This window comes from Ranitomeya imitator, chromosome 5 (genome assembly GCF_032444005.1).
Source record: "Ranitomeya imitator isolate aRanImi1 chromosome 5, aRanImi1.pri, whole genome shotgun sequence".
NCBI lineage: Eukaryota > Metazoa > Chordata > Amphibia > Anura > Dendrobatidae > Ranitomeya > Ranitomeya imitator.
The window spans coordinates 109,916,556-109,944,048 of record NC_091286.1 but is presented as its reverse complement, the minus strand read 5'-3'; the positions used below and the strand labels follow the sequence as shown (position 1 = coordinate 109,944,048).

Here is a 27,493-nt window from a genome sequence, read left to right as displayed (position 1 = left end):
GAGCGTGCGGCCGCATAGGAACACATGGAGCCGCACGCTCCGCTCCCAAGTGCCGGCGCCAGAGCTTGGGTTTCACATGCGAGACATGGACGTGTTTCTCGCATGTGTGATCCCGGCCTTATGATATGTGACCCCCGACGCCAAATCAGCGCTGGCATCATTGTCTCCTTCTTCGGAAAAATTGAAAATGAAGAGGAAGTCAGAGCTGTGTCTGTGTCACAACAGCATGGAAGCCCCGGGGAGAGCGGGTGCCAACAACGTGGGAACTGCGCCAGCACGGGAGGGGAGTATAAGCTTTTTCCTTTTATAGGGGCCAAGCGTTGGGTAAGAGAAGTTGTCCAAGTAGTGCACAACTTCTTTAAGGATTGTTTAAAAACCAACACTTTATTATTTTCCTAGATACAGAATTGTTTGATATGAATACGTTTTATTCACCATTTATGGCATAGCCACAATAAAGGAGAAGCGGTTTCTAGTAAACTATTTAAGAGTTAAGATCCAAGCTACCATTCTTCATTGACTCCTATGGGAAAGCCTTCTGTGTTGGGTGCTAGGGCCCCTATTCTCTTCTCCTATAAGGTGATGCTGCTATACGATGCTACTATTCAGAATGTCTTCACTTAAAGGGAACCTGTCACCCCCAAAATCGAGGGTGAGGTAAGCCCACCAGCATCAGGGGCTTATCTACAGCATTCTGGAAAGCTGTAGATAAGCCCCCGATGTATCCTAAAATATGAGAAAAAGAGGTTAGATTATACTCACCCAGGGGCGGTCCAGGTCCGGTCCGATGGGCGTCGCAGTCCAGTCCGGCGCCTCCTATCTTCATCAGATGACATCCTCTTCTGGTCTTCACGCTGCGGCTCCTGCGCAGGCGTACTTTGTCTCTCCTGTTGAGGGCAGAGCAAAGTACTGCAGTGCGCAGGTGCTGGGCCTCTCTGACCTTTCCCGGTTCCTGCACACTGCAGTACTTTGCTCTGCCCTCAACAGGGCCAAAGATTAGAAAATTGTTGTGCCGTTTTAGATAATGTTAAAGCAAACGTGCCCACACTATGATGCCCATCCATGGGATTAGCTTAAAGCACCATTTTTCAGGGATCAGCAAAAATGTTACGTGCAAGACACAATTACTAGGTGACTGGATACCACGGACTTGATCCATAGATGTTTTCTAGGTGACTGGATACCATAGGTTGTATCCATAGACAAATATAGCAAAAAAAGATTGGTGGGATCTCAATGATAATCGGATGTGGCAGAAAGGCAATAGTATATTCATTCAACAACAATAATTTATTAACTGCAAGAATCAAGACGACTTCCCCAAATCACACATCTTAAAAAAATCTGGGGTTTTTTCACATCTCAAAAAGTAGTATTCTTCCTATAATAACGCGAGCCAAGTCATATAAGATATGCGATCAAAATATACTCCAAACATGGCAAGAAAAACAGAGCTGAACGTCAAGTCAACTTTCAAACTCGTGTGATAAAATTCCTTCCTGACAGATGCAGCCAAGAAATGCTGCTCTATCAAGAAGGCAAATGCCTCTGATCAAGTCTAAACACAGAGATCCTGAGTGTCTGAAGTATCCGAGTGCACGAATACAAAACTTACCGCACTATATAGATAGCACGGAAATGTTTGATCTGTGGCGAGACGCTAGTAACTGAGAATTCAAGTATATGCTTGAGAAGGAAGCCTCTGAAAAGAATTCAAAGAATTCATCAAGAAATTCTGATGGATAAGTAAAGCGTAACTGAAAACACATTACCAGTGATCTGCACAGCAAACACTCTGGCCATGTGTTGTACTCTTAAAACTTCTTTATATCAAAAGTGAAATAATGAAGAGAATATTAATGATATGCAAATGATGAAAAAATGGGAACAAAATATTCAAAACATCTCAATTTATTCTGCACCGAGTACGAGCAGAAATACACGCCTTGGCATGTTATCAACACGGTTATCAATGGTTGTCTGAGGAATCCTCTGCAATGCCGAGTACATTAGGCTCGGAAATCAACAAAATGTGCTGCAGGCAGCACCCCGTGTATTTGCCAACCAATAAAGCCCCAGTTGTGCTCAATGAGAGACAAGTCTGGGGACGCTGCAGACCACGGTAGCAGGTTTGGGCCACACATGCTGCTCACAGTAGCACCAGTAACATGCAGCTTGGCTTTGTCTTGAAAAACAGCTTCCGGGACACTTTGGAGAAATGGCCGTATAACTGGTTCCACGATCAAATCAATATAATGCGGAGATGTCAGTGTACCTGGAGTGAAGATTAGAATAGTCCGGCTATCGTACATTATTCCACCCTACACCATAATCTAAAGAGTAGGGACAGTGTGACATTCTCTCATAAAGACCCTTTCATGACGTTGCCCATATGCTTTCCAGACCAATCTCTGGCTATCATTGCATCCAAGACAAAAGTGGATCCTACACCTCCATTCCAGCCTCCATTGTCTTCGTCCTCTGCACCAGAAGAACTTTTGAGAGTGGTGGCATGAGGTAGATGTCCAGCTTCAGGTGTTCTATGTGGCTTGCGCAAACATCTTCTGATGGTTTGTTAGACACTATTTGAGCCTTGCTACGTGACATCCAACTTCATTTGCAGAAGGAACGCGCCATTCTTCCTATCTGACGACCTATCCATGCATAGGGTCAACTCTGTGCATCTATTGCTGTCATTTCAGAACATCGTTGTTCTCCCAACCACTGCAACGCTGAATAGTGCTGATATATCGGCCTCCGCATGTAGTGATCTGCCAGAGACATGAACCGAGCTCTCTCAGTACATGGATTGTGTCCCTCAAAATCTGCAACAAGTGGCGATAACTATAATGATGCCTAACAGGAGGCAAAGCACGGCTTGATCTGATTTTTGAGGTTTTATGTGACTAAAACAAAAAAAATGCTCATAATTTGGCTCTTATGCCCCTCCCAGATGCCACAAATTGGAGCTAGGTACTTGAAAGTGTGATCATTTGCAGATCTGAGTGACACCTGTCACTACTTTTATTTGCATACATCTCATCGTTTGGCCACGATCGGTGTTCATGCCATTTAACTCCTTAGTTGTAACTATCAATAGCAAAAGTGGAATCTAGATGGTTAACAAAGAAGGAGCCATCTCTTTGACCCTTTTCGCACCCGCGATTACCAACGTGGAGCCGATGAATGCCATAGCAAAGCCAAGAAAAGCAAGATTTTAGTGGAAAAAATGTGATTCTTTTTATTCCACTTTGCTTTAAGTCCTATGAAGCACCTGAGGGGGTTTTGATTAACTGGTGAAGCGCAGGTTTAAAAATGGAATCCCAACCAGCGCCAACTCCTCCTGCTTGACTCATGGCTCCTTTGCCTAAAATTACAAAGCATAGAGGCAGACAGTCAAGCAGGAGTCGGGAATACTGAACTGGGGAATAGAGCTGGAGTGACAGGGGCTTCTAATCTTCAGCCTCATTTGAATATCAATAGAAACACTGATTTCTCAGTACTGGAGGAACAGACTGGCCATGCAAAGGTATTGTTGGACTGGTCTTTAAAAGAGCTACAAGCACATATAAACTTTTTTTTAGGGGGATTAGGGGTAGAGGGTGTGAAATCCTGTTGAAAGAGTCTCTTAAAATACGCTTTTCACTTCTGTTATGTATAGGTAACTGAAACATGAGACCCATGTGCCATCATAAAACACATTTTTTCTGTTTGGTGTACTGACATAACCGTAGTGCAGAAACATTCTTCCAAACTTTGGACGCAGTTGGGATATCAGCAACTTAAACTGCTTGTGAAAGATATATAGCAAAATTAATGTAGCGGTAATTGAGTCCTAGGAGTAAGCAATAAAGCTGGCCATACAAGAGATAACGGTAGACGTAATGTTTGTTCAGCAGGCAGCCATCTCTCCCGCCTTCCCCGTACACACAAGCATTTTGGCTCAGGTAAGCACTGATGGATCAACAGGGAAAGAAGACAAAGCAACTGCCAGACGTTCCAATTTATTCATGAAATTTTTTTCCCATTCCCATTAAGCCATGTTCACATTATATATATTATTTTTTTTATAAAATCCTTTCAAAACTGTGTCATATTTTTTACAGCAATTACGGTAAATGGTTGCAAAAAAAAAAAATGAGAGTGCAACTGCAATGTGTGAACATGGCTTACAAGTAAATTTTTTACTATAGTTGCTCCCTGCCTAGGATATTGGTGACAGTTGTGCTTCATCATTATACCCATTCGGGGGCTTTGCGGAGGGCTGCGTACTTCCTCCATTAAGCTCCGCCTACTTCTGCATACGTTTTGCGTACCATCTTTAACATTGGGTACGCAGGCCATGCGTAGACACCATTCCGTCTATTATACATGTTTCACCATTAAAAACACTAACAAGTCTAATGTCTGATTCATGCAGAACAAATATACCGTACATACAAAGATATAGAATAAATAGATAACACTTGGGGGACAAAAGAAATAAACAACATATTATCTTTATGGAGGTTTACTCTATCAGCTACTGTGTGTGTTAAGGCCCCGTCACACATAGCGAGATCGCTAGCGAGATCGCTGCTGAGTCACAAGTTTTGTGACGCAACAGCGATCTCAGTAGCGATCTCGCTATGTGTGACACGTACCAGCGATCAGGCCCCTGCTGTGAGATCGCTGGTCGTGTCGGAATGGCCTGGGCCATTTTTTGATCATTGAGGTCCCGCTGACATCGCTGAATCGGCGTGTGACGCCGATTCAGCGATGTCTTCACTGGTAACCAGGGTAAACATCGGGTTACTAAGCGCAGGGCCGCTCTGCTTTCCGGCCGCTGTGCTCACACAGACAGTACAGGAGGAGTGCAGAGCAGAGCGCCGGGGACAGACAGCGGTAGGTAAGTATGTACTGTTTGTTTTTTTTACTTTTAGGATGGTAACCAGGGTAAACATCGGGTTACTAAGCGCGGCCCTGCGCTTAGTTACCCGATGTTTACCCTGGTTACCGGCATCGTTGGTCGCTGGAGAGCGGTCTGTGTGACAGCTCTCCAGCGACCAAACAGCGACGCTGCAGCGATCTGGATCGTTGCCGGTATCGCTGCAGCGTCGCTATGTGTGACGGGGCCTTTAGGCTAGTTTCACACTAGCGTTTGGCAGGGATGCGGACTTCCTCCGTGAAGCCCCAACCACTGCCACGCCTCTTCCATCAGCTCCGCCTATGGCTGCATGCATCTTGCATACCCTATCTTTAAAGGACACCTGTCACCCCCCAGGTGTTTATCACTAAAAGAGCCACCTTGTGCTGCACTAATGCTACATTCTGACAAGGTGGCTCTTTTAGTTCGGGTCGCTGGCACTGCTGCGATAATCGCTTTTGAAGTTTGTCCCTCATACCTGTGAAATCGCCAAGGGGCAGGTCTTTCCCCCCTAATCCAAACACCTCACAGCCGTTACTCAGGGCCTCCGGGCGCCGCCTCCTCTCCTTCATTAGCGTCCCTGGCTCCTGCGCTGTTGGTTTTTCTTTCAGACACGCGCAGTTGCGCTGCCCTTCGAACTTACAGCGCAGGCGCCGGGGACGCCTTGACACGGCCACTGAATGGGTGGCGGAATGCAGCCTTCCACAACAATTATTGTACATAAAGTTCCATAAATGTTTCACAAAATACTGTATATACTCGAGTATAAGTTGACCCAAGTATAAGCCGAGGCACCTAATCTTGCCACGAAAAACTGGGAAAACTTATTGACTTGAGTATAACCTTGTTTGTATTGTCCCCTCCCTCATCCCTATTCTGGTAAGCATGACTACCCAGCCCCGTCCTTGTATACATGACTCCTTATCCCCTATCCTTTTATGCATGGTTCCTATATAAAAAAAAAAAACCACATCCTATTTACCTTCCCTGCGAGACCTCGCTGCATCTCGTTGCGGCGCCAGCAGCTCTTCTTGCCGAGCGATCACGTGTCCCTGCTCATTAAAGTAATGGATATTTACTCCACACCTATGGGAGTGGAGAGGGGTGAATATTCATTACCTTAATGAGTGGGGGACACATGATCGCTCGCCAGAAGACTGGCACCAGAAGGAGATGCAGCGATGGTGCGCAGGTAAGGTAAGTAGGATGTGTGCTGAAATACAGCGGCTGCGGCTGTAACTGTGCGCGCTATAAGAGAAATGAATATTCACTGCCAGAGCAGTGAATATTAATTTCTCTTTAGCAGCGGGCACAGTTACAACCCACTGCTCCCCCTTTCTGGGACAATGACTCATATATAAGCTGAGGGGGGCGTTTTCAGCACAAAAAATGTACTGAAAAACTCGGCTTATACACGAGTATATACGGTAATAATATTATGACACAAAAGTGGTACACCTGGCACTGGACTGTGCCTTATAAATAATAACTTTCAGCAGCTTCTACTAGTAGGCAAAGAAATAATAATAAAGTATTGTGCAGCAAAACCAAAAATCTCCCAGCAAAACTAGGAGCAGATGGCAACAAACAAGATCCGAAAACTTTCTGAGAAGCCATTAGAAGTACGTCATCGGAGATGCCAGGGAAGGTGCACTACGAAGGACGCCGCACACTGCTGCTCTCCATCACCCGCTGCTCTGCTGTGCAATTATTTCTTTTTCCAGCATGTTCCTGGAAACAATGCCCATCCTTCCATTAGGAAAATGAAGACCGGAGCAATGACACATGGGATTCTGGCTTCTCCTACGGATTGGGCTTCTTCTACTTGTAACAAGTATGAGCATTCTGCTTGTGTCAGACCCCAGTAACAAAAGCAGCTGAATTCTATTCTATAGGTATTACACTCTGGTTATACAAAGAAATGGATAAAAGTGCAGGACACCTCATAGTACAGAGCGGAATGGATTCAATGACGGCATTTCAGCAGTAGAACATCTTGCCAGGCTCCAGCTGCTTCATTTACAAGGGGGGCGACCTCACACCCAGCAGTTATAGATTTATCCACATATGAAAAAAATGGACCAATTATTCTGATCAGGGTATCATACGTTTTTCTCATATGTGAAGGAAAAAAAAATTTTCTCCACTTTCTCCATCCTGACAGATGGCACTCGCATGAGAAAATCAGATGTGTGAATGAGACCAAAGTCTGGCGGGTAGCTGCATCTCCATGGGGTTTTCTCAATTAGGGTTAGCATTCATCCTCCAATCAGCAAAGACATTAATCAATTTGAAAATGGCAACAATTTGTGGTAAAACTACATAAGCACAGTTTTTGGAAGCATTAGTTACTAGTGATGAGCGAACGTATATATCTTCTACTATATAATTGTCTAAGGGTCACTTCCGTCTGCCTGTCTGTCCTTCTGTCACGGTTATCCATTCGCTGATTGGTCTCGGCAGCTGCCTGTCATGGCTGCCGGGACCAATCAGCGACGGGCACAGTTCGATTAGTCCCTCCCCTAATCCCCTGCACTCACTGCCCGGCGCCCGCTCCATAATCCCCTCCGCTCACACAGGTGGCTAATGGCAGCGGTAACGGCCCGCGGTGTAACGCACTCTGTTACCGCTGCTATTAACCCTGTGTGTCCCCAACTATTTACTATTGATGCTGCCTATGCAGCATCAATAGTAAAAATATGTCATGTTAAAAATAATAAAAAAAACAAAAAACCTGCTATACTCACCCTCCGCCGCCTTTCCCGCTCCTCGGGACCGCTCCATTGCAAGGGGCAGCTTCCGGTCCCAGGGCTGGTGTGCGACAAAGACCTGCCGTGACATCACGGTCATGTGACCGCGACGTCATCACAGGTCCTGCTCATACCAGCCCTGGGACTGCAAGCTGATGCTTGCAATGGAGCGATCCCGGGAGCGAGAAAGGCGGTGGATGGTGAGTATAGCAGGACTTCAACGGGCCTTCGGAAGGTGAGTATATGTTTGTTTTATTTTTTTTAAGTCTCTATACTACGTGGCTCTGTGCTGTATACTCCGTCGCTGTGCAATATACTACGTGGCTGGGCAATATACTACGTGGCTGGGCAATATACTACGTGGACTGTTGTGAGTTCTGTTTTTGGGCTCCCTCTGGTGGTTACTGATGGTACTGGGTGATTTGTGTTCTGCTGTCTCTGGTGTCCACCTGTTCTTTTAGGATTTGGGAGTTTCCTATTTAACCGGGCCTTCTTGTCATTTCCTGGCCGGCTATCAAGGTTATCAGAGTGTTTTGTTACCTCAGCTTCTGGCCTCAGTAATCTTCAGGACAAGCTAAGTTTTTGATTTTCTTGTTCCACGTTTGCTTTATTTTTGTCTTGTCCAGCTTGCATTGACGTGTTTCTTTGCTGCTGGTTGCTCTAGCGGGCTGTAATTGCTCCTCATGTTCCATGAGTTGGAACATGAGTTCAAGTAATTACAGGATGGTTTTTTGAAGGGTTTTTTGCTGACCGCACAGTTTACTTTTGTATCCTCTGCTATCTTGTTTTTGCCAGCCTCATTTTGCTGAATCTGTTTTCATACTGTGTATGTGCCTTCCTCTCATTTCACCGTCATTATATGTGGGGGGCTGCTATTTCTGTGGGGAGTTTCTCTGGAGGCAAGGTCTGTGTTTCTTCTAATAGGGGAAGTTAGATCTTCGGCTGGTGCGAGACGTCTAGGATCAACGTAGGCACGTTCCCCGGCTATTGTTATTTGTGTGTTCAGGTTTAGGGTCGCGGTCAGCTCAGGTTCCATCACCCTAGAGCTCGTTGGTGCTTGTCCTTTTGTGATTCCCTGCCATTGGAATCATGACAGTGGACATGCATATTCTAGAATCTAGAATACCCGATGCGTTAGAATCAGGCCACCATCTAGTCTATCTATATATATAATTGTCTAAGGGTTTTTCCGTCTGTCTGTCTGTCTGTCTGTCTGTCTGTCTGTCCTGCAAATCCCGGCTCTCTGATTGGTCGAGGCCGCCCGGCCTCGACCAATCAGAGACCGGCACAGCATCGACGTAGAAATCCCGCGTCTCTGATTGGTCGAGGCCGCACAGCGACGATGATGTCATAAAGGACGTAGACATCTCACGTTTCTGATTCAGCGACGGGCACAGTATCAACGTAGATGTCATAATGGTTGCCATGGCGACAATGATGTCATAAAGGTTGCCTCGACCAATCAGCGACGGGCACAGTGTGCCGCGAATTCTGGAATCATCATTGTCCATATACTACGGGGACATGCATATTCTAGAATACCCGATGCGTTAGAATCGGGCCACAATCTATATATATATATATATATATATATATATATATAGATAGATAGATAGATAGATAGATAGATAGATAGATAGATAGATAGAGAGAGAGAGAAAACAAAAAGCAGCACCAAAAGAAAACAAGGCGTGCAAAAAATCCTTCTAGGTATATACCAAACCTCATACTATAGTCCAAAAAATGAAGGCAGCACTCCAATAGGAAAAATAAAAGTGGTTTATTGGCACGTGTGCGATGTTCCAGTGTAGGATGTGGACCCTTCTGGGCTTGAGAAAGGTGCACCACAGTGCACACTTCCACCCGTTGGCCCCCTTATTTTGGCCACAAGTTGTGCTGATGGTATGTTTGCCCCCGATTACATCGCCCACTCGTACATGGCTACGTAACGTGACAGGTTTGTTAGCCAGGGATTTACGAATCATTCACATATACTATTTCAAAGTGTTTTAATGCTTGTAAAAAAAAAATACAATACAACCATAAAGTTCAATTGCTTCCACAGCGGTTCCTTTGTTAGAAATCATATTTTGTGGATGCATTTTTAGGTCACATCATTTGTTTTTCAGCAGTTTGAGACCTGAAGAGAAAACCCCATAATCAAAGCGTGTCGATTTATGAAAAATCAGCAAATGCCAAAAAAAGAAGACATTATTTTAGTTAAAAAAACAAAAAAAAAACAGACAAGACATAAAAAGGCACCAACAAAGCAAAATGCCTGTGTGAATTCAGCTCGAAAGATGATTATGGCTACAGGTCATTTTGGAGGCGATAAATACCGTAATCAGAAGAAGTTATAGCAGATTCTTAGAGCTCTGACCACAACTGTGGTCTGTGGCCCCGGATGAGCTACGTTACCGCTTACCACAGTGTGCGCTCAGAAGATTTGGTTCTAGTGATAAATGTAATACAATCATCTGATCCTAGAAACTATAGTATTCCAGACAAATACGATTATTACTGTGCCATCCCTGAAAGCCAGTCTGACAGTACAGACACACGGATAAGCGCTAGCGGCTCCTGGATTGTGTTATTAGTGACTTATGTGTCGTCTCATTACTCCGGGTGTGTGTGTCATAAAAATGGTGATTACGTAGGACAGGCGAGGCCGACAACACAGGCGTCATCTACTTCATCTGCTGCAAACTCCTCCAAGGCTGCAGTACAGCGGCTCAGTGGCTAGCAGGACTGGCCGACGGGCTGCAGTCAAATTGCTGTTTGCTTTTTTGTACGTTTACTGTACTATTAGTTTGGCAAACAAATAAATACATTTTTGACTGCATACAAACAATACTTTGACACATGTCCCTATATTATAGTCAGTGGATGAACACATCACTGCCATAACATATGATAGAAACTATACATTCACCTTAACCCCTTCATGACATGGCGATCTCCCATTTTTGTTTTTTTCCTCCCCTTCTTCCTTTTTTATTCTTCCATCCTGACAGCCTGTTTTGTGAAGGACAAGTTATACTTTTGAAAGACACAAGCCATTATTTATATGATACATTGGGAAGCAGGAACAAATTCCCAAGTGCACTGAAATCACATAAAAAAATTCCAATTCCACGATAGCTTTTTTTTTTATGTACCGTATTCACTATATGGGAAAACTGACCTGGCAATACGATTCCGCAGGTCAGCACGAGTGCGCAGATACCAAACACATATAGGTTTGTTTGTTTTTTTTTAATTTAAGTGAAAACATTTTAAATGAGTAATAACAAAGAACAAAATTTGTGTCGCCATTTTTCAAGACCTGTAACATTTTCATTTTTCGGGATCTGTGTGATAGCTTGCTTTTTGAACTCTGAGATGACATTTTTATTGATACCAGTTTGGGGTAGATACGATATTTTGATCACCTCTTGTTACATTTTATTGCGACGCAAAAAAAATTTAATTCTGGAATTTAGATTTTTTTTTTTCCCAAGTTACAAGTTCTACCGAGAGGATTAATTTATTTTAGATTTTGACAGATTGGACATTTCTGAACGCAGCGATATCAAATATGTGCATTTTTCATAATTCTTTTATTTTTGATGGGGCAAAACTGGGGTCATTTGAAGTTGTGCTTTAAATTTTCTCCATATTTTTTAAAACCTTTTTGTTTTCTTTATTTAAATGTCCCCTCAGTGTACTTGACACTGCCTGTGCTACACATATATAGCAGTACTTCAGCCGGTATTCATAGGAGTATCATGATGACAGGCACGGGGGTTTTCAGCAGACCCCGGCTGTCATGACAACTCACGGGGGCCTGCGATCATGTGATAGGGGCGCCGATGAGCGGAATTAATGATACACTTCCTGACAGGGTCTTAAATCCCGCTGTAAGAGATTAACAGCAGGATTTAACAGGGTAACAGCCAAGGGCATAGCACCGCTCCACCTGCGGCTGTTAAAGGCACATGACAGCTGATTAAATCAGTCATCACATGAGGGGAAAGATGTGGGCCTGGCGTTTGAGGCCACAATAAAGGTAGGGACACAACCTTTGATGTAAATGTAGGTCAAAAGTTGTGAGGGTTAAAAGGGAGTCTGTCACCAGGTTTTTGATATGTAATCTGAGAGAATCACAATGTAGGGGCAGAGAGCCTGTTTCCAGCCACAGACTGTGTGTTGCTATTTCAATAAAATTGTTTTATCAGCAGAGATTGACACTGGAGAACCAGAAGCCATGTACCATGTAGTCCTCCTTCTCTGTGTAGCTTTGCCCCCACCCGTTTAGCAGCTTTCTGCCTATGCACAGTGTACATAGAAAGCTGCCCATCAGTGGTGTGATTGTATTAAAATGACAGCATGCAGACCAGCAAGAGATACATTACTAGAATCCTGCTCTCAGCTTACACAGCAAAAACCTGAAAACAGATTCCCTTTAAAAAACACTCCAATTAACGTTTTTATTGTCTATACCTGTAGAAATGTGTATGTAATTTAAGAGTAGTAATATACTTACTTATCGCAGTCTTCCGGTTTCCAGCACCGCTCTAGTCCCCTCCTGGGTCAGATGATGGCTATTTCGACTAGCCGGATCACCCTGGGGTTTATGTGTGAGCTGGAAGTTGCTTTTACAATGTAAGCCTAAGGCAGGGGTGTCAAACTGCATTCCTCGAGGGCTGCAACCAGGTCATGTTTTCAGGATTTCCTTGTACTGCACAGGTGATAATTTAATCACCTACACACATCATGATTATAGCACCTTGTGCAATGCTAAGGAAATCTTGAAAATCCGCATGACTTGCGGCCCTTGAGGAATGCAGTTTGACACCCCTGGCCTAAGGATCCTTCTTCTGACGCTCCATAGAATTAGGGTATGTGCACACGTAGGTGGGATCTCTGTGGATTTTTCCATATCTGTTTTTGTAAATCCGCAGGTAAACTGCACTGCGGATTACCTGCGGATTTACAGCAGAATTAGGCTACGTTCACATTTGCGTTGCGTCGGGTGCAGGTTCGGCGATGCATAGCGACGTATGCGTCATGCGCCCCTATATTTAACATGGGGGCGCATGGACATGCGTTGTCTTGCATTTTGTGACGCATGCGTCATTTTTGGCGCAAGCGTCAGGGCGCAGAGGACGCTGCATGTTGCATTTTTTTTGCGTCCAAAATCAAGCCAAAAATGGACGCATGCGTCACAAAACAATGCGTTTTTGCATGCGTTTTGTCGCCGACGCAAATGTGAACATAGCCTTACCGTGGATTTACTGCGGTTTTTGTGCGGATTCCACCTCAATAGGAATCCGCAGGTGTAAACCGCAGCAGAATTTGCACAAAGAATTGAAATGCTGCGGAATAAACAACGCAGTGTTTCTGCGCGTTTTTTTTTCCGCAGCATGTGCACTGCGGATTTTGTTTTCCATAGGTTTACATGGTACTCTAAACTCATGGAAAACTGCTGCAAATCCGCAGCGTCAAAACCACTGCGGATCCGCAGCAAAATCCGCAGGGTGTGCACATAGCCTTAGACTATACAAGCCACTTCTGGCTCACACACAAACCCCAATGTGATCTGGCAGGACAGCACAGCCATCACGTGACCCAGAAGAGGACTGGAGCAGAGGTGTAAACCAGAGAGGACAGCAATCAGTGAGTAAATCACGGCACTTACACTATACTACATACACATTTATACAGGTGAGCCTATAACATTTTATCTTGTCTAATGTTTACTCAAACTTTGCTTTCTGGCTCCGCTCAATGTGGAACTACATCAACTTTGGGAGAGTTTTGAATTTTGAAAAAGATTCACAACGTTTCTGCTCAGTTTCTGCCCCCAAAACTCCTCAAAAACATTAGTATCCACATAGCCTTAAAATAATTTCCCTTAATTATTACCGTAAATGACATGAGTTTGTGATCAATAGGTGGTCCACCCATCAGCTCCAGCTCTGATGCTCATCTGGTCCCCTCTAGTTCTTATTTCCCGGTCACTTCTCAACAAGGAACGGTAGTAATGGCCGCTAAGCTAATCACTGACTGAGGACTGAAAAGACCAGCGTGGGCCAGGAAAGCATCTAAGTGGGAGTTGCAGGGTATTTAGGAGGCGGTTTATTGTCTATTTTCATTTTTTAAGAAGTCTGAACCTTTAAAAAAGTATTTATCAGAAACCTTTCTATAATCAGTTCCAGAGCTGCTCCTCCTTTGCAGCCATATAAGCCAACAACTACTGATGACAGGGAGAAGGGGAAAACTTTGCCCTTTCTCAACCAGAAACTGGCCTCACCTGAAGTCTTTCGGAAAGAGAGGGGAAAACAAAAACTGGAGGAGGTTGTGACACATTAAGGCTATGTTCACATATCCATCAATCATCCTTTAGTATGGATACAGCAGCAATTGACAAAAAAAGTTGTGCAGACAACATGTTTGCTAAAAAAAAATTGTGTTTCAACTAGATCAGTTTTTTTTTTTTTCAATATTGAACTCTATGGAAAATGGATCTGATAAATAGCCTTCCCTTTTTCTTTGAGGTGAGAAGGATCAGTTTTTTGCTTACTGAATCAGTTTCAAAACAAAGAAAACTGATGGTTATTTAACAGAGACGTTTTCCATAGACTTCAATGTTAAAAAAAGATCCAGTTGAAATCAGTTACGGTAATTTTAGCAGGACATGTGCTGCTGGATCCGTTCTAACGGATGATTCCTGAACATTGTCTTAGAAAACTTGTGTTTATGTTCCAGTCCCACGGGGCACAAATGTACAGAAGTCTGGATGGGTGAGACGGCTGTATTTCACAATCCGTATACAGACCGCGGTTTTCCCTTCCCGAATTTACTGCCTCATGTGTGTGTATGAGCCTGGAAATTTGGATCTGTAGACCTGGGGTTAGTCCGTGAATTGTGCTATGTATATAGACCGTGAAATACACGTGCCTGAACCCGACCTTACATTACCAGCATTGTTAAAAAAATAGTGATGTTAGGAATCCATAGCAAATCAATTGGTGTGGCAGATACTGCGGATTTCAAGCGCTGCAATTCGACGATCCACAACGGTAAATAAGAGAAGCGTGAGCGTACAACTTGGCAGCTACACCCGTAAGTGCCGGCGTCGGTGTCAACAACAGCGCTCGTGTTTCTATTCCAATGTCAGAGCACCATGTGTACTCAGCTCGCATTTCACCCCCTCACCCTGCAGCAACATCTACTACTACAAACACAAAGTCTTTCCTACCTTTGATGTACATATGCTTGTCTTAAAAGGGGTTGTCTGATGAAAACAAGCTACCATCTAACCACAGGATTGGTGGGAGCCCGACCGCTGGATCCCAAATTGATCAGAATGGGACAGTTTTGTCCCTGTTGTAACCAACTCCGGGGTCGTCCGGCCTTAGGCCACCAAGACTGCAGTCACTATGTGACCACCGATTTGTGATGTTCACATCGTGTGTCGTCATGATTCTCCGGTGACGAGAGTGGGCCACTTGCGGGCAGATGTTTGGCCTCACTCAATACACTGGCAATGAGTGAGGCCGTGCACACCTAGCTGACACTAGACCTTATGTACAGTGGGGAAAATAAGTATTTGATTCACTGCCGATTTTGCAAGTTTTCCCACCTGCAAAGAATGGTGAGGTCTGTAATTTGTATCATAGTGAGAGACAGAATCTAAAAATAAAAAAAAAACGAAAATCACACTGTATGATTTGTAAATAATTAAATTGCATTTTATTGATTGCTTGAAATAAGTATTAGATCACCAACCAGCAAGAGTTCTCTCTCACACAGACCTGCTAATTTTCCTTTAAGAAGCCCTCCTACTCTGCACTCATTACCTTTATTAATTGAACCTGCTTCGACTTGTTACCTGTATAAAAGACACCTGTCCACACATTCAATCACTCTCCAACCTATCCACCATGGCCAAGAGCAAAGAGCTGTCTAAGGCCATCATGGAAGAAATTGTAGACATGCACAAGGCTGGGATGAACTACAGGACAATGGGCAAGCAGCTTGGTGAGAAGGGAACAACTGTTGGCGCAATTATTAGAAAATGGAAGAAACAGAAGATGACTGTCAATGTTCCATGGTCTTGGGCTCCATACGAGGTTTCGCATCGTGGGGTAAGTATGATTCTGAGAAAGGTAAGGAAGCTGCCCAGAACTACACGAGAGGACCTGGCCACAGACCAGAAGAGAGCTGGGACTACAGTATCAAACATTACCATTAGTAACATACTTTGCCGTTACGGATTAATATCCTGCAGGGCACAAAATATCCCCCTGCTCACACCAGCACATGTCCAGGTACATTTGAAGTTCGCCAATGACCATATTGATGATCCAGAGGAGGCATGGTAGAAGGTCATGTGGTCAGATGAGACAAAATAGAACTTTTGGTATCAACTCCACTTGCAATGTTTGGAGGAAGAAAAATGAGTACAACCCCAAGAACACGGTCCCAACAATCAATCATGGTGGGGGAAACATCATAGTTTGGGGGTGCTTTTCTGCCAAGGGAACAGGAAGACTGCACTGTATTGAAAGAAAGATGGATGGGGTCATGCATCGTGAGATTTTGGCCAACCACCTCCTTCCTCATTAAGAGCATTGAAGATGGGTCGTGGAAAGGTCTTCCAGCACGACAATGACCCGAAGCACGCAGCCAGGACAACTAAGGAGTGGCTCTGGAAGAAGCATTTCGAGGTCCTGGAGTGGCCTATCCAGTCTCCAGACCTGAACCCAATAGAAAATCTTTGGAGGGAGCTGAAACGCAATGTTGCCCAGTGACAATCCTGAAGCTTGAAAGATCTGGAGATGATCTGTATGGTGGAGTGGGCCAAAATCCCTGCTTGCAGTGTGTACAAACTTAGTTAAGAACTACAGGAAACGTCTAACCTCTGTAACTGCAAACAAAGGTTTCTGTACCAAATATTAAGCTGTTTTTCTATTGTATCAAATACTTATTTCATGCAATAAAATGCAAATTAATTGCGTAAAAATCATATAATGTGATTTTTCTGGTTTTTATTTTTAGAATCTGTCTCTCGTAGTTGAAGTGTACCTACGACAAAAATTACAGACCCCTCCATTCTTCAGAGGTGGGAATACTTGCAAAATTGGCTGTGTATCAAATTCTTATTTTCCCCTCTGTATGCAAATCGCATACTGCTCACCACAGAATCCTCACAGCACAATGTGAACACTGTGAAGATTCACAAGTCTGCAGTCCTATAGAGTGACTGTATAGTTGTACCTAAGGCCGGACCAACACTTTAAGGCACAGCAGGAAACTTTTTGTGACTCAAGAACTGAACCTGGAACGAGGTACCGAGGTCTAGAGATTTATACAGACAAGTGTGACATAAAAAAAATACCTAAGATGGCAATAATCTCAATTGTACTTACTTGCTGAGCGGCGCAGTAATGCCAATCACTGCAGGCTTACTTTAGGACAGAGGTCAGACATTTAATACTTGTGCCAACACAGGGAACTTATAAAGGTTTTCCCAGAAACAGCGCTACCCCTGTCCAAGGGTTGTGATTAGCATTGCTGCACAGGTTTATACATTAGAAATGCTTTTTTGTATTTGGTACAAGCCCTTTGTGTTACAGCAGGGAGCACTTTTAGAGACAGACCAACCATAGATGCCATTTTACTATTTACTACACAACCGGCAGAAAAAGTCATACAAACTTTCTGCCAGCAGAGTTGGCACTATTAAAAGTATGTTTTTCTCTGAATGCTGCAGCGTTTCAGAGACAAACCTACCTGGCTGAGATCGTACAGCCAGTGCCTGATACATGATGTCCACGGTTTTGGCAGCTGACAGGTTACCTTTAAGGGCAATGTCTAAAAAGTACAGAAACAAAAATTAATCTGAAAAGTTTGGTCATTGCTTTGCATGATTATGATGATGATGGCAAAATGATGACTGCAAGTTAATATTTCCTTCCTGTACTGTATTGGCTGTACGGGTCTTAAAATCTGATTGGCTCAACTTAATGAGTTAAAGGGAATCTGTCACCGCAAAATTCACCTATAAGCTGCAGCCACCACCATCAGGGGCTTATCTACAGCATTCTGTAATGCTGTAGATAAGCCCCCCATATAACCTGAAAGATAAGAAAAACAAGTTAAGGTACCGTCACACATAACGATTTCTTTAACGATATCGTTGCTTTTTGTGACGTAGCAACGATATCGTTAACGAAATCGTTATGTGTGACAGCGACAAACGATCAGGCCTCTGCTGGGAGATCGTTGGTCGCTGGGAGTGATCAGGACCTTTTTTTGGTCGCTGATCACCCGCTGTCATCGCTGAATCGGCGTGTGTGACGCCGATCCAGCGATGTGTTCACTGGTAACCAGGGTAAACATCGGGTTACTAAGCGCAGGGCCGCGCTTAGTAACCCGATATTTACCCTGGTTACCATTGTAAATGCAAAAAAAAAACACTACATACTCACATTCCGATGTGTCACGTCCCCCACCGTCAGCTTCCCGCACTGACTGTGAGCGCCGGCCGTAAAGCACAGCGGTGACGTGACAGACATCACTTTATCATCATTTTATCTAGTATTTTATCTAGTATTTAGCTAGTATTCCTGCTAAAAAAACAAAAACAAAACAATACTTACCCTCCATTCCAGTATTGCGTCCCCCACAGGCATACCGTTCACATTGGCTGCAGACATTACAGCCCATACAGTCCATGTAGCAGCTGAGGTCAGTGATTGGCTAAGGATATCACAGGTTAATATTGAATGTGAGGTGTGCTGCAGGGGCGGACATACTGCCGATGCAACTGCCCTGGGGCCGGGGATGAGGAACACCTTGCAGGCAGGGTCTTACGGCCTGTAGCAGCACACCAAGCATCAGCTAGGGGGCAGTCTCATCCTGATTGGAGCAGAGTTCTGCATACTTGGCCTATGCTCTAGTCATTATCTTGTGTTTACTTGTGATATCTTTGTGTAATATTTACATTTGTTGGATGATCTGAAACATTTAAGTGTGACAAACATGCAAAAGAATAGGAAATCAGGAAGGAGACAAACACTTTTTTTCACACAACTGTATGTCAGACAGATCTTCGAAGAGTTTCTCCACTATTAACCAAGTTAAACAAAAGGGAATCTGGCAATTGAACTGACAGCATAAACTAAGCACACAGCCTTGTAGGGGATACAGCTCCTAAAAAAGAAAAATCGAACCTTTAGTGTCTTGTTAGCTGCCTCCGTTATGCAGAAACTGACGTTTAACCAAATATAGTAATCATGGTGCTCGGTGCACCCTCGGTGTGGCCAAGAGACTCAAGTGCACTGTTCTGCCCACTGGTTTTGCGTCCCCTGCCTCCCTCACTGATGATTGACAGCACTAGTTTCCTCTCTCTACAGACAGTGCTTACTTCAGAGCTGTCAATCACCAATGAGGGAGACGGTTACATGCAAAACCAGTGGGCGGCACAGTGCACTGAGCCTCTTGGCCACATCAAGGCCTCATTAAGACATGAAAAACTGACATTTGAATGAATGAAGCCAAGGGTGCAACTAGCACCCTGATTAGCATATCCGAATAAGCTTTAGTTTGTGCAAGATAGTGGCTGTGATCGGAACACTAAAGGTACCGTCACACATAACGATATCGTTAACGATATCGTTGCAACGTCACGCTTTTGGTGACGTAGCAACGATCCCGCTAACGATCTCGTTATGTGTGACAGCGACCAACGATCAGGCCCCTGCTGGGAGATCGTTGGTCGTTGGGGAATGATCAGGACCATTTTTTGGTCGCTGATCACCCGCTGTCATCGCTGGATCGGCGTGTGTGACGCCGATCCAGCGATGTGTTGACTTGTAACCAGGGTAAATATCGGGTTACTAAGCGCAGGACCGCGCTTAGTAAACTGATATTTACCCTGGTTACCATTGTAAAAGTAAAAAAAAAAAACAATACATACTCACATTCTGATGTCTGTCACGTCCCCCGGCGTCCACTGTGTCAGCGCTGGCCGTAAAGCAGAGCACAGCGGTGACGTCACCGCTGTGCTCTGCTTTACGGCCGGCGCTGACACAGTCAGTGCAGGGAAACTCTCGGCAGCAGCGCGTGCATTAGCAGCGCTCTTGCCGAAAGCAGTTTTAACCCTGTGGATGCCGGCGGGGGACGTGACAGACATCAGAATGTGAGTATGTAGTGTTTTTGGGTTTTTTTTACTTTTACAATAGTAACCAGGGTAAATATCGGGTTACTAAGCGCGGCCCTGCACTTAGTAACCCGATGTTTACCCTGGTTACCCGGGTGCTGCAGGGGGACTTCGGCATCGTTGAAGACAGTTTCAACGATGCCGAAGTCGTTCCCCTGATCGTTGGTCGCTGGTGAGAGCTGTCTGTGTGACAGCTCCCCAGCGACCACACAACGACTTACCAACGATCACGGCCAGGTCGTATCGCTGGTCGTGATCGTTGGTAAGTCGTTTAGTGTAAAGGTACCTTAAGGCCGGTGACACACTTGCAACTGCAATGCGAGAAACTTGCGCGAGTCTCTCGCCTCAAGAACCAGCACTGCCGCCGGCATTCGGCACCGGAGAGTGCGGCTCCATGTATTTCTATGCAGCTGAACGCCCCAGTCCGAACCGCCGGCAGCAGTGCCGGGTATTGAGGCGAGTTTCTCGCATTGCAGTTGCAAGTGTGACACCGGCCTAAGGTTTGAATACAGTCTGTGACCCCCAAGGCTGACAGTAGCTCAACGGACGTCCTCAATTTACAGCCTGATATATGGTCAGGGCTATACGAGACTATACAAAAAAAGGTTGCACTCTATCGTGCCAAAGCATGTTGAATATGAAATACATGAAATATGAATAGCAAAAAGGCTTTTTGAACATTAGGAAAAATATTTGAGACGTTTTGCACAGAATTTGGCCAAATAGTGTGAGCCCATCAACCATCGTCAAGGTGGCCTCACGCACTGGATGTGCCAGTTGTTTTTCTGTCATTTCTATGGTAGCTTACTGACTGAGCACTCCTCCCTTCACCATGTGGTTTTTAATTACATCTAATCACACTTGGTTCCGGCCAACCCATATGTAGGCTTTGCTGACAGAGGTGTCCACATTCACCCAGGCATACAGACATTAGCCTTCGGCAAGTGTACACATTTGGACAGGGAGGTCAGGGACCCATCAGATTAATGAGACCACCTTGACGATGGTTGATGGGCTCACACTATTTGGCCAAGTTCTGTGCTAAGCGTCTCTCAAATATTTTTCCTAATGTTCAAAAGCCATTTTGCTATTCGTATTTCATGTATTTCATATTAGACATGCTTTAGCATGATAGAGTGCAACCTTTTTTGTATATTGTATATGGAGGTAGCTACTCCTGGTATGCACCTATTCACACTAGTCTGGATGTGCCAGTCGTTTCTGTCATTTCTATGTTAGCTTACTGACTGAGCATTCCTCCCTTCACCATGTGGTTTTTAATTACATCTAATCACACTTGGTTCTGGCCAACCCATATGTAGGCTTTGCTGACAGAGGTGTCCACATTCACCCATGCATACAGACATTAGCCTTCAGTAAGTGTTCACATTTGGACAGGGAGGTCAGGGACCCATCAGATTAATGAGGCCACCTTGACGATGGTTGATGGGCTCACACTATTTGGCCAAAGCATCTCAAATATTTTTCCTAATGTTCAAAAAGCCATTTTGCTATTCATATTTCATATTCGACATGCTTTGGCACGATCGAGTGCAACCTTTTTGTATATTGTATATGGAGGTAGCTGCTCCTGGTATGCATCTATTCACACTAGCTTGGATGTGCCAGTCGTTTTTCTGTCATTTCTATACGAGACTGTATGTTAGGGTCAGAAGACCCACGGTTAGATCATGAATTGCCTTCTGTAAAGGGATCGTGAAGCACCACTGTCTGAGCCCAGCCTCATGGTGAAAATTTTTTTTTTTTTTTTAGACAATTTCATTGTCTTGTACTGAACATTTCTGACATGTCCATATGTAATTTTGGCAGTATAGGATTTGGGAATTTTACATGTTTGATGGAATGCCCCAAAGTATTGACAATACCTGTTGGATTTTCTTTAATTTCTTTCCTCCCCACAAGGCTGGCTATATGCTTAGTTTATACTATCAGTTTGAGCCCAGAGAAGTGTAAGAAAACAAGAAACTTATACTCCTCTTACAAAAAGCAGCTGATCCTCCGAAGTCCGTATTGTGTTCCCCAATAGTTCCCAGTACCAGCATCAAAGGGGAAAAACTGTGCAGATGGAACCAATCAGGCTGCAGCCGATCAGGTAGCAGCGGTCCCTCTCTGCGCCGGGTATTGATCAAAATTCATGGCTAGCTTTAACAAAGTGTGGAGAAAAAGCCCTGGTCCGAGAGGAGTGTGTGCCATATTTGGCTTCTAACACCACCACGGGACCACTATGAGTCTTTTATTTAGAAGTGTAGAACCCCTTTAAGGAGATCTTCTAAAGTGCACCTGCCTCAACGCCTTCTTTAACTAGGACGTTGTATAAACAGCCAAAAACGTATACCAGTGACTTCATGAGTGACCAAAAATGTAAAAACCACAACAGGTATAATCCAATAACAAAATGAACTCTACGTACCTCGCTTCTTCCCCGGTGATCTGGTGTAAAACTTCCAGCTGTGCTTCCGTTTTTGTTAACAAGCAGCCGACACATGACTGCAGCCAATCGGTGGGCTCAGAAGTCACATGCCAATATGGCATCATCGCTCACCGACGGGCAGCAGCAGGGAAATGCCAGCCGCTTCTCAACAAAGACCGGGAGCAACGCTGGAGATTCTGCACAAGGTTTTTGGGAGAGAAGAGGTAGATGGAGGTGGACTTCATTTTGTTATCACATCCACTGCAGTTGGATTTTTTTTCTCTAATGCTGCAAATGCTAGATAGACGCTTCAGGGGAAAAAAAACAACAACAGAGAAATGGGGCGATGCCTTTTTCCAGTATTTTTTAATATTATTTTAACGTCTTCTGCTTGAAAAACTGATGTTTTAGAACGTTGGAAAGATGCAGTGTGAACATTCCCTTAGGCTTCAGCTGCAATGACTTTTTTTTACCTAAATGAGAACTATCTGCACTCACTGACAATTCCCCGAATACACAATCTGCATTGGAGTCGCACACGACAGTCACAGGCCGAGGAGTAAACATGACAACTATGTCTGGAATGGGACGGTATGATATATTGTACAGGGAGCAGGTTACATAAGCTCGCGGCCGGTATCACTACAGCTATGGACAACCCTCGTAGTGTCGGTGCTACACATACACAGTGGGCCAGGCTCCATCACAATGTGGGGGTCCGGGCACAGGCCACGGCGGGGGTCACTGAATGCAACATAAAAACCTAATGTGTACCCCCAGCCTAATACATGTATGGTCGGTGGGGTTACAAGATTAGGGTCCCTGTGTGAATGCATGGGTGGGGCGCACCCTGGGACCCCTGCTCTATTCACTGTAATAGGACTGAACACATGGCGGTCAGCAGCACAGAAGGAAGCGGAGGTCACCCTGTTCTTTGGATTGTTGGGGGTCTCAGTAGTGTGACCCTTGGAAATCATCAATTCATCACTTATTTTGTGGATAGGTACTACATGGATTTAGGTGGCCAACCTCCATTAAACTTAGCCCACTCCTCAACTCCGTGCTTTCAGCACAGAATGACGGCTGCCAGCTGATAGGTTGCTAAGGACAACAAGTAAACTTTCTGCAAGAAATAAAGTAGGCATTTCCTTATCACAGATGCCACTATAATTTGCCATGGTGTGCAATGGTAATGTGATCTGATGTTGTCACCGAAGAGGCTCAAAGCAGCCCTCCGCGGGGCACAACACCAAATTCCGCAGGGCACGCCAATTTCTGTGGGGCACCACGCAGCCCTCCGCGGGGCACAATGCCAAATTCTGCGGGGCACAACGCCAAATTCCGCGGGGCACAACGCCAAATTCCGCGGGGCACAACGCAGCCCTCCACGGCACACAACACTGCCCTCTGGGCAGGCACAATGCAACCCTCCACGGGGCACAACGCAGCACTCCGCGGGGCACAACGCAGCACTCCACACAACACTGCCCTCTGGGCGGGCACAACACAGCACTCCGTGGGGCACAACGCAGCCTTCCACACAACACTGCCCTCTGGGCGGGCACAACACTGCCCTCTGGGCGGGCACAACACTGCCCTCTGGGCGGGCACAACGCAGCACTCCGCGGGGCACAACGCAGCCTTCCACACAACACTGCCCTCTGGGCGGGCACAACACTGCCCTCTGGGCGGGCACAACGCAGTACTCCGCGGGGCACAACGCAGCCTTCCACACAACACTGCCCTCTGGGCAGGCACAACACTGCCCTCTGGGCGGGCACAACGCAGCACTCCGCGGGGCACAACGCAGCCTTCCACACAACACTGCCCTCTGGGCAGGCACAACACTGCCCTCTGGGCGGGCACAACACTGCCCTCTGGGCGGGCACAACGCAGCACTCCGCGGGGCACAACGCAGCCTTCCACACAACACTGCCCTCTGGGCAGGCACAACACTGCCCTCTGGGCGGGCACAACATTGCCCTCTGGGCGGGCACAACGCAGCACTCCGCGGGGCACAACGCAGCCTTCCACACAACACTGTCCTCTGGGCAGACACAACACTGCCCTCTGGGCGGGCACAACACTGCCCTCTGGGCGGGCACAACACTGCCCTCTGGGCGGGCACAACGCAGCACTCCGCGGGGCACAACGCAGCACTCCACACAACACTGCCCTCTGGGCGGGCACAACACAGCACTCCGTGGGGCACAACGCAGCCTTCCACACAACACTGCCCTCTGGGCGGGCACAACACTGCCCTCTGGGCGGGCACAACACTGCCCTCTGGGCGGGCACAACACTGCCCTCTGGGCGGGCACAACACTGCCCTCTGGGCGGGCACAACGCAGCACTCCGCGGGGCACAACGCAGCCTTCCACACAACACTGCCCTCTGGGCAGGCACAACACTGCCCTCTGGGCGGGCACAACGCAGCACTCCGCGGGGCACAACACAGCACTCCATGGGGCACAACACAGCACTCCGCAGGGCACAATGCCACCTTCCATGGATGATGCCCCTCTAGACAACACATGACATTTTTAACATCTACAAAAAGCTCAGATCGCACAAACGTAAGAGTGCACCCTACATGGTGGTTCCTGCCACCTGGCCGCCATATACACCTGTGTGCCAGCCCTGCCATCAGCCGCCCAGCTCCTGCCTATGAGGAAAGTTGCACAACTCTACAAGTGTAATGTAGCGGTGGCCAACACTGGCCATCTGTGCGGGCACAGGCCTCTCAGGGGGGCACTGCCATGGCTCTGCCCTGACTGCCCACATCCTGGCACTGCCCGCAGCTCACAGCTGGCCCGTCATGCCCCTTCCCGCACTCCTGCCCGGTTTACCTTGTATACATCCCCGTACGTGCCGCTGCCAATTCTCTGGATGAGCTCGAAATCCTCCTGCGGATTCCTCCGGGACAGGTCGCAGCCTGTGCTCATGGTGCCCGCCCGGGGGGCCCCGGACCCCGCGCACTGTCACGGGCAGGCTCAGGGCAGCAGCTCTCCGTTCACAGCTCGAAAAACAACCGGGTTTGGCCTGGAAGCCTGTCACAGCAGAAGACGTAGATACGACCGGAGCCAGGAGAATTCAAGCCCCGCACATCCCACAACATGGCTCCCGAACCGGGCCTGTGCGCAGGCGCAGTGCGGGGGCAGCGGCCTGTGCCAGGGGAGGGGAGAGAGGTAGACTGCGAGGAGAGGAGGGCAGCGGGCGAGGAGGCAGAGCGGGAGCCGGCTACAGTGACCCGCTGTACACAGGGGCGAGAGGAAGACTGCGAGGAGGAGAGGAGGGCAGCGGGCGAGGAGGAAGAGCGGGAGCCGGCCACAGTGACCCGCTGTACACAGGGGCGAGAGAGGGGCAGTGTGTGCTGAGGGGAAGCCGGGCATACACATGCGACTATATGTGCAGATACATGTCTACACACTGACAAGAGTTATGTGTGACCCGGAATGTTGCCACTGACAAATACTGTATATCTCATCCTGAAAAAAAATCCTCATAGACAAAAAATAATATAATGCTACATCTCTCTCTCTCTCTCTCTCTCTCTCTCTCTCTCTCTCTCTCTCTCTCTCTCTCTCTCTCTCTCTCTCTCTCTCTCTCTCTCTCTCTCTCTCTCTCTCTCTCTCTCTCTCTCTCTCTCTCAATTTTTTTTTATTTTTTATTTTTAATACGTATGTCTATATAAATATATACAATCACTAGTACACTCTGCTCAAAAATAGAGTGAACAACACATCCTGGATATCACTGAATGAAATATGCCAATTACACATCTTTATTCATTACTTAGTGGCAGGGGCTGACTGGCCCAGTGGCAAAGAGGCAAATGCCCCCTGGGCCACTCTCCCAGCAGCTGTTAAAGGGAACCTGTCACCCCGTTTTTTCAGATTGATAAAAATACTGTTAAATAGGGCCTGCGCTGTGCGTTACAATAGTGTATGTAGTGTACCCTGATTCCCCACCTATGCTGCGAAATACATTACCAAAGTCGCCGTTTTCGCCTGTCAATCAGGCAGGTCAGGTGGGCGTGGTGACATCGCTGTTTCTTCCCCAGCTTTCCGTTGGTGGCGTAGTGGTGTGCGCATGTCCAAGTGCCGAATCCACTGCGCGCACGTGAAGAAACAGCGCGCGATCTGCGCTATTACAAAGCCGAGTTTGCATCTCGGCTTCAGGAAAATGGCCGCCGCGATCTCCATCTGCGCACGCGCGGCATCCCGCAGCCATTTTCCTGAAGCCCCGTGCAGCAGAGCACTCCAGGAAGATGGCCGCCCCCACCGATGCCATGGGTAATAGCGCAGATCACGCGCTGTTTCTTCACGTGCGCGCAGTGGATTCGGCACTTGGACATGCGCACACTACTACGCCACCAACGGAAAGCTGGGGAAGAAACAGCGATGTCACCACGCCCACCTGACCTGACCAGCCTGATTGACAGGCGAAAACGGCGACTTTGGTAATGTATTTCGCAGCATAGGTGGGGAATCAGGGTACACTACATACACTATTGTAACGCACAGCGCAGGCCCTATTTAACAGTATTTTTATCAATCTGAAAAAACGGGGTGACAGGTTCCCTTTAAGGGCCGGCTGCCTGGTGGTAGCAACAGCCACACAGCAAATTGTGCGCAGCCATGTCCGCTGTACTGTGATGCGGTCGGCAGCAGACACAGCCGCATCACAGTTAGCACACACGTCTGCGCTGGGGCCGGGAGCTATGCTTGGCTGTCACCTTGATGGCTGCACAGCTTCTGCTCCCTTCATGTTCTCTATACTTCCAGGTCAGGTGTCGAACATGCGCGATGGCATCATCACGTACGCGCCGACATGTCCCAAAAGCTAGAAGCAGGGGAGCGACTGGTGAGGTAAGTATGAAAAACTTTTTTGTTTCCTTTATAAAATAAATTTAAGGGTGGGTAACTGCAAGTGATTAAGTGGGGGGGGGGGTGTAAGGAGACTGCACATGATGGAATTTGGGGGTTAAAGGAGACTGCACATGATGGAGTGAGGGGGTAAGTGGGGCTGCACATGATGAAGGTTGAGTGGGGCTGCACATGATGAAGGGGGAGTGGGGCTGGACATGATGGAGTTTAGTGGATAAAGGAGACTGCACATGATGAAGTAGGGAGAGTGGGGCTGTACATGGTGGAATGGGGCCGCACATGATGATGTTGGGGTAAGGGGGATTG

At 46.5% G+C, this 27,493-nt stretch overlaps 1 protein-coding gene across 8 annotated transcripts in view; it reads right to left on the bottom strand.

Moving 5' to 3' along the window:
* MAP4K3 (mitogen-activated protein kinase kinase kinase kinase 3) overlaps positions 1-25,444 on the bottom strand; it is a 331,018-nt gene extending 305,574 nt beyond the window's left edge. For 4 of the 8 annotated variants that reach the window (XM_069769035.1, XM_069769037.1, XM_069769038.1 and 1 more), the window contains exon 1: positions 25,148-25,444. In XM_069769035.1, the coding sequence (XP_069625136.1) occupies positions 25,148-25,243 (96 nt within the window). In that variant the 5' untranslated portion in view covers positions 25,244-25,444. The remainder of the gene's footprint in view (positions 1-25,147) is intronic. The other 4 variants (XM_069769033.1, XM_069769034.1, XM_069769036.1 and 1 more) reach the window with 2 other exon arrangements.
* Positions 25,445-27,493: the final 2,049 nt, after the last annotated feature.